Raw genomic sequence first — 11,783 nt, forward strand, 5'->3', positions numbered from 1 at the left:
GCCCCCTTTTTCGTTATCCCCAGTTTTTTTGGAGGTGGTAGGGATCGATCTCATATAACCCCTCACCAAATTTCAGTGGTCTAACATAAATACTTCCAGAGATAAGGACAATGAAAAATTCCATTTGTATGGGAGGTGCCACGCCCCCTTTATATATCAAAATATTTTTTACCCTGTGACCATCCCTGGAAGATATCCAGTGCGTGTGTAAAATTTGGTTACGATCGGCTTATTCGTTTAGGAGCCAAGTGTGTCTATAGGTACATACATAATTTGAATTTTATATATATAGATGTTTTTAGTGCAAAGTGCAGAAAAAAAGACATTTTTTTTTTTTTGAAAATTTTTAGATATTAATACTGCACTGTTCAACGATTTTTTTATATCGTGCAATGCAGAGTTTCAAGCGGCTAGGAAATCTCATTCATTTAAAATATTCTTTTCATCACTGTGCCAGGCATTTTCTTCCATATAAAGTGTGCTCAAAGTGTTTTTTTATATGGAATGTCTGTTAGGTAAAAAAATAATTATGAAAAATCGATGCATGTGCTTAGCAATTTATGATACCAAAATTAATAGAGCTATAAAACTGCATACCTAAAACTTTTCTAAAAATTAAAAAAAAATATATATTTTTTTTAATTTTGGTAAAAAGTTCTTTATAGCATTTAAAATTTTTCTTGTGAATTTTTTCGTTTTGGTGTTAGGGGTTTTCAACTAGGAGTCGATTTTCCTCAAATTTGCTACTCTTTATGCACTTTGTACTACCAAATTTAATAAAAACAAATAAAAATTCCAAAATCGGGCTCTACAGCTCTTTTACAAAAATTTATAGGATTTCATAAAAAAACTCATCAAATTGGTTTGAAAAATGAAGGTTGTGGAGTATTATGAACAGTAAACTCCAGTTTTAAACCACTGTGAGCCGGCGTAAAGTTGTATTTCCCTCCACTTTGTGTGACAGCGTGAAGGCGGATCACACCACAAATCGAAGGAGAGTTTGCTTCTAGTGATTGTAAAATAAACTTTCAACTACAAGCTTACTGGTTTTGGAGGTAAAAAGCTTCCACTAAATAAAAACTAGTGCTTCAAAAAATTTTCTTCCACTAAATATTCTGAGTAGTTATTTTCCCTAGTTATAATGGAATATTAATATGTATTGCACTAAAGGGTGCATACTTCTAGGCTTGCGCATTAGTAATGCATTGTTGTTTTTGTAATGTACGCATCAACGCATAAGATGCACTTTTGGTTGTACCCTACTTTAAAAGCTAGTGTTCGTATGTAGTTACAGAATAAGCTACAGCCAAATGCATACCGTGGTAGATTTGCACTACATACTTACTACTTAGTAGCGGTGTAGGGCATAAGAGCTTCGCTATAACTTTATTAACTTTACCTGCTGATGTGATGCAGTTGGTTAGAGCAATTTTGACAAATAAGGAAAACGTGCGACCAAAAAGTGTGGTTAGTAATTTTTGTTTGCCGTGCGCTGTTTAAAAAATAAAATGTTCGATTTTAATTCCGTTGTCGAGGATGGCGGTGTGGCGGATCCCACTTTTAGTGTAAAAGAATCAAAAAATATCACATCTTGTATTTCAATAAAACGGAAGGGAAACAGTGTGGAATATATACCAGCAAAATTTCCAAGAAGTGCGACATTGGATATTGGGTAAGAAACTACTGTCATATACAGACATGGGCTTAGTGCACTAATCCTTGAGTGCACTGCGCTTTTAACTACCACTGCGGTAGCGATAGTGGAGCTGGTTGATTTCATGAACATGCATTTATTAGTTGACAAATCACTCTGCTCTCTACCACTGTTGTTTTTAGATCTGGGGCCGAATCGCCGATTCGATATCGAACGCAACTCGAATCCAAATTTGATTTTTAGACCACGGAATTCGATAGCAAGTGCGCTTCGTCGATTTAAATTGTATTGGGGAGAAAACAGCTGTAATTTTCTTCGATTCGATTCGAAACGTAAAATCATTCTATCGCGCATGCCATGGGCCCAGTTTAACGATTTAAGGAACATGGGAAATATAATTCCCAAAAGTTTTAAGTAGTTTCATATATGTATATTTTCTTTGTTTTAAATGTGCCTCAAATTCATTTAGCTGAGTATTTTTATCATGAAATTTTAGAAAAAGATTTTTTCAAAATTGGAAAATACTTTTAAAATATTTGAGAAAGTTTTTTTGAGTAGAATTTTTTATGAAAACAGTGGTTTAACAAATTTTTTAAGAAAAAAATTCAAATATACGTAAATTAAGTAAACATTGTTGTTAGGTGAAAAATACATATATAAACAAATTGAAAATTTTTGGGAAAATAAATAGTTTTCGGTAAAAATTATAAGTTCGGAAAAACAGTGATTTAACAAATTTAAAAAAGAAAATTCAAATATATGTAAATTAAGAAAACCTTGTTGTTAGGTGAAAAATACATATATAAACAAATTAAAAATTTTTGGGAAAATAAATAGTTGTTTTGATATCTTATCAGAAATAAAAAAAAATTAATAATATCAAGGGCGAAATACAATACTTAAATAAATTTTATTGGAAAAAAATTATTTTGAAGAAAAATTAATCTTAAAAAAAAAACTTTTTTTGGAAAAAAAACACTTTAATTGATATTAATGAACATTTTAGGAGATATTATTTTATAATATTTATCTAATCCTTGATGAACCACAATTTACCACTTAAGTAAATCATAAGTTTTTTAAATATATTCACACGGGCCTGAGCGGGTTAAAGTAAAATTGGCGCAAAATCATATGTGTTTTGCCTTGAATCAATGAGGATACGGTTTCCTTTTTTTCTCAGTGCAGTGAAAGAAACTTAGTCCCACCATACTTTAGTGGGATAAGAAAACAATAAGCTCCACTATTTGCAATGTTAGTGGTACTTGAGATTTAGTGCACTATGCCCATGTCTGGTCATATACAGACTTTTTTGAATTCTTAAAACACAAATAGACGCTATGAAGAAGACGAGCAAGCAACTGGAACATTACAAAAATTAAACGTTAAGGGAGTCAACCGCATTCTCTTTGAAAATGGATTTTTTAGCGTTATTCAAAAGGTAGGTTGGCAAAATTTTGAATTGCATCTTTTGTTTTCTTATCTTTATTTACATATGTATGTAGAGAGATGAAACGGAGTACTTGAGGAGAATGGAAGGAATACTAGTGCAATGTAGAATTTGTCCGCAAAAAATTAAAGGTTCGTTGGGTGTCTCCTCAAACTTTATAAGACATTTGCGCCTATACCATGAAAATGAGTTCAAACAATATGAGCAAAGGAAAAAAATTGAAATGGAAAACAAGCCGAAAAAGACTAACGATTTCGACGAAAGAGTTTTGATGTTTCTAGCCGCGACCTATAGTCCGTTGAGTACCGTGGAAAAACCTGAATTTAAAAATCTATTCAAAGGCTTACAGACAGAGTTCAAAAGCAGGCGCGTAATGGCAGATATTTTAGAAGAAAAACATTTGCAGTGGTTAGCAGAAACGAAAGATTTATTGAACACAGTGCAATATTATTGTACAACTGTGGATGTTTGGTCAGTTGGCGAGATATCATTTCTTGGATATACCTGCCATTGGCTATGCCCAACTACTTTCAAACGCAGCCATATAGCTTTGGCTTGTCGCCGTTTTAAAGGCAGCCCTACCTATGATAGGATTGCGCAGCTGATTGCCTCTATCCATGAAGAATTCAATTTGGAAGATAATAAGTTGCAGTTGACTATAACAGACAATGGTGCAAACTTTTGTAAAGCTTTCAAAGAATATGGTCTAACAGGTAATTTTGAAGTCATACATTTTTGTAAAGTTTCTCATAAAAACTTATGATTTACTACTTTTTTTTTTTAATATGTAGCGGAAGAAAGTATTGACAGTAGTAGTGATTCAGCAGAAGAGTCTTTCGTTGAAGAGGGGCGAGTTAAGTTTGTCGACACACCATTAGAACTGCCACAATATTTTAGGTGTGCCAGTCACACACTAAATCTATTGTCCTCTACTGATTTTCTAAACATCATTAAACAAAGTAAAAAGTTGTATTCGCGACACAAGCAGGCATTCATGCGGTAAAAATTTGTACACAAGCTGCTAGTATTTAGTATTTTAATAAATTTGATTTTTTTCTCAGCTGCTACAATATATGGCAAAAATGTGCACGCCCAAAATCGGCAACGTTAAGACAAGGCATATTATTGTCCTCATCACTAAAGACTCCAAGAGTCACATGTTGGAATTCTTTATTTGAAAGCGTGCAGAATCTATTGGCACATAAAGACAAATTATCGATTCTATGTACAGCACTAAATATTGCAAAGTTCACACCGCCAGACATCGAATATTTGGAGAGCTATGCAAAGTTGATGGAGCCTATAGCCAGTGCCATTGACTTTTTACAAAATGAAGAAAATATGTACTTCGGAAATTTTATTGCTGCGCTTATGTCTCTGAAGGTTAAATTGGGTAGACTACAAGAAACCAATGAGCTGAGCGCACTATCTCCAATATGTGGCGAAATGATAAATTGTTTGACGAAAAGATTCAAAACCTACTTTGAAGGTAATTATAGAATTATTTTAGTATGTAGGTATACATAATTAAGTACTTACTAATAAAGTATACCTTTTAAGGCGACAAAGAGTCGGAGGTAGCCATTGTCGCAACGATGACGTGTCCAGCACTGAAATTAAGATTCTTACCCGTATTGCAGCGAACGGCACCACAACTCAGTGCTGAACTATTAAAAGACTGGTTCCTTAAGTATTCGGCACACTGCTGCGATTATACGGAAACATCATCAGAATTACCAGCACTTGATATGACAAACTCATTTTTGGATTTCGGAGATACCAAACGTGAGTAAGAAATTAATTCAAAGCAATAATTTTTTTTCTACTTTATTTTCCCTTATATTAGCTGATTACAACAACCTTCAACGAGATGGTGCTCGGCAGCAGTTCGAAACATATTTACTGGATAAATCTACGTCTCTGAACTCGCTGCAAAACTACTCGTTAGTTAAAGATGTTTTCCTCAAATGCAATACCGCAATAACGTCTTCTGCTCCCGTTGAACGGTTATTTGCTTTTAGGGAGATGGTGGACGCGACTAGCGGAGAAAACTTGAGCGACAAGAATTTTGAGAGATTAGCTCTTATTAGGGTGAATAATTTGAATTAATTTTTGTTTTTGCGTTGTATTTGTAATATACATACGTGTAATGTTGATTTGTATATCATACTATGTATGCATATTGAATTTAATTTTTTGCTTTCCTTTTTTTTTTGTTGAAATTTGTATACATATAATAAATTATTTATATACATACGTAATATGTATGTAAATATAAAAAATTTTGCCACTATACGGCGTTTAGTTGAAATGCCGTTTCACTCATTTCTAGCACTATGTATGGGAGAAAAATGTGCCCTACGCTCATGCGGAACTGCAAAATCTACAAACTACTTCGAATACTTAGATTTGCTATGCCATGAATCTAGTACAGATTTGGTCGATGAGGAACGAATGGGTTCTACATATATTCGCTAAACTCAGTAGTCGCGAGCGTTACAGCCAAATAGAGTCGAGAAAAGATTGAGTTTAGTTGCTCCGTATGGAATCTAGGATACTACAAATGCATATGTATGTATGGTATAAGTAAATATTTTTTTTTTTTTTGGTAAAAATCATCTATGTATGAAGGTATAAAAAATCAAACGAACGACTTTTTTCAGTCTCACCCCCTCAATCGGTAATACCACGATAGCAGATATTACATACAAATTTTTATACCCGATTGCAATCGTTTAAGACGTTTTCATAGGATAATCTGAAGTTTGACCCCTGTGAGACACGTCTTATCCGACTCCAATCGGGCCAAAATTTGTGATATCTTCGTCTAAAGTAGTATTGATTTTGGGTATTAGGTGAAAAAAATTCATTTTAATTTTTTGAATCCCCATAGAGGAATCTGAACTTCGCCCCCTGTGCGACACGCCTTAACCGTCTCCAATCGGAACCAAAATCCTGTGATATCCTCGACTATAGTAGCATCGACGTAGGGGTTGAGCATTAGGAAATCTGATGTAAAAATTTGCTTCCTACATTTAAGGACCACCCTAATAATAAAAATAATAATAATAATCGATTGGCGCTTACACATATGTTAGTGTTTGGCCGAGCTTCCTCCTCCGATTTGTGGCGTGCACCTTGATGTCGTTACACAAGCTTTCTTCTGAACAGCGGTCGCCCCTCGGCAGGCAATGGCAAACATCCGAGTGTATTTCTGCCATAAAAAATACTTCTCATAAAAATACAATCGCCCTTCGCTATATTTTTTTGCGATGTTGGTTTGACCACGTCCTGCGGAATGGAAGCGCGCACTTCCAACCACTACACCACATCGGCCGTGGTCATGTATATAAGGAAACAAAGATTCCCTCTCCACTTTCTCATTAAAAATTCATAATAGAGCAGTTTTTGAAACTTAACAACACTACCCTTCAGGTCGCGGATAAATAGCCGAGTTTGTGTTGTTTTTTAGCATGCATTAGCTCGGTTGCAAAAGAATGCATCTATTACACAGTTCGACAAATGTAAAATTGTTTTTACCAGCCGAGTCAAATCTGGCTCTGACACGTCAGGATTCTGAGATATCCTAACCTCAAAGTGTCAAAAAGACGGTTTTTTGTCATTTTCACTGCGAAGTCTCTCTGGATTCCGAAATTTCATGTTCCTATCTGCATAAATGAAAGATTTATATCGGAAAATCTCATATCTGAACAATTAGCTATATCTTGTAGTGGTCCGATTTTTCCAAACACACACTATTTTTGTATGTATTTGAATTTGGATTTTCCATTTTTCTTTTCAATGAAATTATTTAAAATTATAGTGAATGATTTTCAACATTTATTTCCTTATTTAACTGTACACATAAAAGGCAGTTTCATTGTGGTTCCTGCTGTTAGTTTAAAAATGTGCAAATCAATTGTTTATATTTTTTTAAGTTTTTCTATTTACCGTATAACTATATGTACATAAGTATGTAATCTAATAAATTACTTACTCTACATAAATTGCACGATTTCATAATATTTATCTTTCTTTGTTTTCATTTCATAACGAACAAATTAAAACTAAAAATCTATGTATGTACTTAAGTTTTGAACTGTGAAATATTTAATCGCGCTTGAGTCCATTACTTCCCAACCCAATTTTCAAACGCTCCCTCCTCCTTCCTTTCTCATAGGTTTTACAATTCCGGTGAATTCGCTTCACGTTTCAGACTCAGCGCCTCATTGAGTGTTGGACTCAGTGCCAGCGCTGGATTCGCCACAGCAATGATGTGACCGCCAGCTGCCGAGATAACTTGTACGCCACCTAGTGGTGAATTGTTATGCAAACCAACAGTGGTGGATTCGGTGGTGGGACAGCCCAAAAGCTTTGCTTGATTGCGTTGTTGATGATTGGGTGAAGGTTTCGTGTGATCTGGGCTATCTAACAGCTCCTGCCCACTATGAACAGCTGTGGTGGTTATGACGTTGGCAGCAAAAGAGGTTAGACTTTTGAACTTCATCGAATCGGATAGGTCGCGCTCATTTTCAAGGGAGCTGGGCTATAAAAATAAGGTGGGGAAAAAGACGAAATGTGAGATTAAAAAAAAAAAACTGTGAAGGCTTTAAGTGAGTGTGAATAGAAATTATATGCAATCACAGTATGCATTCGATATACTAGTGAGCAATGCATAAGTTAATTTACAAAAAAAGTTTGTGGGTGAAATACTTGAGAAATACTTACTGGCATGGAAGGTGAACTGGAATTGCTGAATGAAAGGCGCGAATCGTTATCATTGTCATCATATTCGGACTTGCTGAGGCTACAAATAAAGAACGGAAATGTTATTTAGTTTGTTTCAGTAGCCCAGTAGATAGTCAGAAATGGTCTGATTTAGTCAGGAGGATAAATCCTGGAGTACGACAACAGGCTTATTACGAGTATCAAATACAGTAAATATGGAGAGTGGGGAACCTAGAGAAATACTCACTTAAATTTGCTAATATCCGTTAGATCGAATGGTGGTTTGGCAAATTTCTGATACATAGCGAAGAGATTATAACGCGAATCCTCAGTTGTTGAGTCCTTTAAATTTGGGGAATTGAATTAATGTTTGTGAACAGCAAATGTGATAATGGCAAGCTCAAACGATTTGATAGCAAAGCAAATAAGTAAACAACGTTTTTTTTTTGGTTTGTTTTAAGCGCAAATTTATTCGTAATTTTTATGCAATATTTTTAAATTAATATCTATACTATTTATGAAGCGATGGAACTTAAAAAAACTCGCTTGTTAGGCAGTGAGTTGTTCAAATGTAACTATGTACTTACATAAAATATATAAATAAATCAACAAACGCATAACAGAAAGCAACCATTATCCACAATATAAATTAAATAAATTTCAAGTTAAACTAATTACTATAATTTATATAAGTTACTAAAAATTTGCAAAACTACCGAAAGAAAAATGAAAAATAAAATAAATTTAAAATAATAAATGAAATTAACAAATAAAATAAGAAAATAAAAATTAAATCAAATAAAAAATAATTGTAAAGTGAATTAAAACAAACAAAAAATAAAGAGAAAAATTTGAATAGTAAATGAAATAAAAATATTAAAAAATAAATTTACTCAATAAAGAAATAAATTAAATTAAATAAGGCGAAATAAAATAAAATAAATTTGAAATAAAACGATTAAAAAAGAAATAAGGAAAAAGAGATAAAAAAAAATTAATTTTAAACAAACCATATATTTAATTTTATAAAAAATAAGGAAGTTAAAAAATGAAAGAAAAATAAAAAATTTGTATTGTAAAAGTAAAATAAAATAAAAATTAAAAAAAAAAAAAACATTTAAAAACTTAATCATTTATTAATATAAATAAAATAAATACAGGATAAAGATATTTGGCCGCCACATAAAGGGGGTAAAACTGTAGGTCTCAGTTTTACGCCGACTCTGAACGGCGATTGTATTTTTTTTTATGAGAGACTGTTTTTTTCATGGCAGAAATACACTCGGAGGTTGCCATTGCTTGCCGAGGGTAGACCGCTACTAGGAAAGAACTTTTTTTCAAAATTTTTTTAGCGATGTTGCTTTGATCAGTGCTTCAACCCAGGCCCTACACAGTGGAAGCGCGCACTGCTTACCATTACACCACAGCGGTTGCCAATAAAAATATTATAAATCAAAATGACAAAAAAAAATAAATTATATTACATCAAAACAAGAAATGAAAAAAAATTTATTGGACGAAGCAGTAAAACTATTTTTTTTAAATAATATAAAAAATAATAATATGTATAGTAAAAGTAAAAAAAATACAAAAAAAGAACTTAAAATGAAACAAATAAAAAAATATGTTTTAAATAAATGGAATAAAAATAGTATAAGACAAAATAAAATAGAATCAAAACGATATAAAACAAAATGAAATAAAATAAAATAACAAAAAAAAATATATTATTCATATTAAATCAAAACAGAAATTAAAATTTTTTTGGACGAATTTAAATAAAGTAAAACTAAACTAAATAAAATAAAGAAACAAAAGCAGTTGAATAAATTTTTTTTAAATAATGAAACTATAATAACTTAAACAAAAAACGTAATAAATCATAAATAACAAATAACGAAAAATTGAGTCAAGTAAAAAATTTTAAATAAAAAACGACATACAAAAAGTTTTTAAATATAATAAAGAAAATGAAAAGAAGAAGAACTGAAACACAATAAAATAAAGTAATAACATAAAAATAAATACAAGAATAAAATAAAATAAACACATAAATAGTACATTTTAAAATAGTTATTCTAGAAGTGTAACAAAACAATTGTAACTATAACCTCGTGCTATTGCAATCTAATTACTTAATTTAAAATAATTTTAGTTTAGTAACAACTATTTTTTTAATACCTTTTGTTAATACTGTAATCATTTTCTTGAGTCTGTGATAAAAATATCATTGCTAATGCACATACATACATAGGTATGTATTGCAATTAAAAAATATATGTTTACAAAGAACTACAGGAAACAAACAATTTTTAGGAAAAACAACCGACTTAAAAAAAAATATATATATATATTTCATGATCCAACGGTCGGAACTAAACCAGAGTAGAGTACCACCTCTGAGACACTACCTTTCCGATTATCGAAATCGGTCGACGTGGTCCAAAGTTATGCGGTAACATACATAAACAAAAAAAAAATATATTCCGACGAACTGATAACCTCCTCCTCTTTTAGAAATCGGTTAAAAATCAACTAAACTCGATGCAAAATAATTCTAGTTTTGAACAAATTCATCGAGTTTAAATTTTAGACGTTGTTTTTTATTTTGAGGATATCGATACCTAAGTGGAAGATCGACCTATATCCGCAGCCAGTTCGAAAATGCCCTATCTTAGAAAACTTTTCAAGAACGCCCTACTTCAGAATTTGATTGAAGAGCGCCCTATTTCAGAATTTGATTGAAGAAGAATAAGCTGCCGATTCAAAATTGCCCTATCTCAGCACATTTATAATATATTTTTAGCTGTGATAGGGCGTTTTTGAAACAAATTCTGACCCTTACTTTATTTTTCCTATCTCTGATTAAAGGGATTACTTTACATCTCTGGTAAAAAGTATTTGGGTATTGATTACTCCTGACGAAAAGTCTGTTTTCAAATTAGCCACGCCTTAACACAATACCATAGTTTGAAAACTATCCAACGATGATGTACTTTTGACAAAAATTTGTTTCGAAATACATCCGCTCTTAGCCAGTGCTAAGAATCAACAAATAAAAAGAAATGATCCGACTATTTTCATCCAATGCAGCCACGGTATTTTTCCATCCAACCTTGGTCCTTTCTGCCAGGAATTTCCGCCGCATGAGGTTTGAGGCTAATAAAAAAGCGACTAGCGACTAGATAAATCCTCTCTAATATGTGTTTATATATATAATTTTGGACGATCGCAACTTGTCTCAAAAACTAGAAAAGAATATTGACCTATTTGGTCTAATTGTTTTAACGACGAGAATATAACATTTTCTGGAGCCGAAGTATTTAGAGAAGAACCATTTGGTTTAAGATGAAGAAGTATAGGGTATTGAATAAGTTTCTTTAGTCAAGTAAACGAGGGATGAAAACTGTAAGAAAAAAGTTTAGGGCAAAAGAAGGCACCTAGGTCACAAGAAAAATTAATTGTATATTGTTTCCGTCCCGTGTGGTAAAAAATATTTTTCAATTACATCAGAAATAAAGCCCCTAATTATAAAGAAAATATGAGTACATTGCCAATACTCTCGACCCAAGCGTTTTCCTTCGTATGAGCCACCGTAAGCTGAAGCTAAAGCATATTTGAAAAGCAAAAAAAAGCATTCTGGATTAGTTAATTGCAGGCGTTTGCAATGCAGCCAGCCTTGGCGCAATTTATCTACTTATCAGAACTTTATTTGCTTACCCGGCTCAGACCCAAATCGGCAGGCGTCACCGCGCTCGTTGTCTCGGTGGAGGCCAAACGCGCACGCTTACCCGACGCAGACGCCATCGAATCACTCGATTCACAATCCAGGACGGCAACGGAACGCGCCATCGCCTGCTGTGCCTGCATTACTTGCGGTAACAGGCCCCCATAACGCGCTATACTCGCCGAATGCCCAAAACCGGCATCCTTAACAATTTGACGCGCTAG

At 32.9% G+C, this 11,783-nt stretch overlaps 2 protein-coding genes across 3 annotated transcripts; one reads left to right on the forward strand and one right to left on the reverse strand.

Moving 5' to 3' along the window:
* Nucleotides 1-1,387: 1,387 nt before the first annotated feature.
* Nucleotides 1,388-5,326, forward strand: LOC118746724. Of its 2 annotated transcripts, none has more exons than XM_036480616.1 (7): nucleotides 1,388-1,672; nucleotides 2,990-3,095; nucleotides 3,160-3,817; nucleotides 3,896-4,103; nucleotides 4,166-4,593; nucleotides 4,665-4,889; nucleotides 4,951-5,326. In XM_036480616.1, the coding sequence occupies exons 1-7, from the start codon at nucleotides 1,509-1,511 to the stop codon at nucleotides 5,211-5,213; spliced, it is 2,052 nt and encodes a 683-aa protein (XP_036336509.1). In that variant the 5' UTR covers nucleotides 1,388-1,508; the 3' UTR covers nucleotides 5,214-5,326. The 2 variants fall into 2 exon arrangements, with proteins under 2 accessions (XP_036336509.1, XP_036336510.1); XM_036480617.1 differs by having other exon boundaries at nucleotides 1,592-1,672; nucleotides 3,001-3,095.
* A 1,595-nt stretch (nucleotides 5,327-6,921) lies between these two features.
* Nucleotides 6,922-11,777, reverse strand: LOC118746725 (NGFI-A-binding protein homolog). Its single transcript, XM_036480618.1, has 4 exons — nucleotides 11,553-11,777; nucleotides 8,080-8,174; nucleotides 7,833-7,911; nucleotides 6,922-7,650 (listed from the first exon to the last, which is right to left on the reverse strand). The coding sequence occupies exons 1-4, from the start codon at nucleotides 11,700-11,702 to the stop codon at nucleotides 7,288-7,290; spliced, it is 687 nt and encodes a 228-aa protein (XP_036336511.1). The 5' UTR covers nucleotides 11,703-11,777; the 3' UTR covers nucleotides 6,922-7,287.
* Between the last annotated feature and the right edge of the window lie 6 nt (nucleotides 11,778-11,783).

The sequence above is a fragment of the Rhagoletis pomonella genome, unplaced genomic scaffold (genome assembly GCF_013731165.1).
Source record: "Rhagoletis pomonella isolate Grant_MI unplaced genomic scaffold, Rhpom_1.0 Rhpom_scaffold_00011, whole genome shotgun sequence".
Classification (NCBI taxonomy): domain Eukaryota; kingdom Metazoa; phylum Arthropoda; class Insecta; order Diptera; family Tephritidae; genus Rhagoletis; species Rhagoletis pomonella.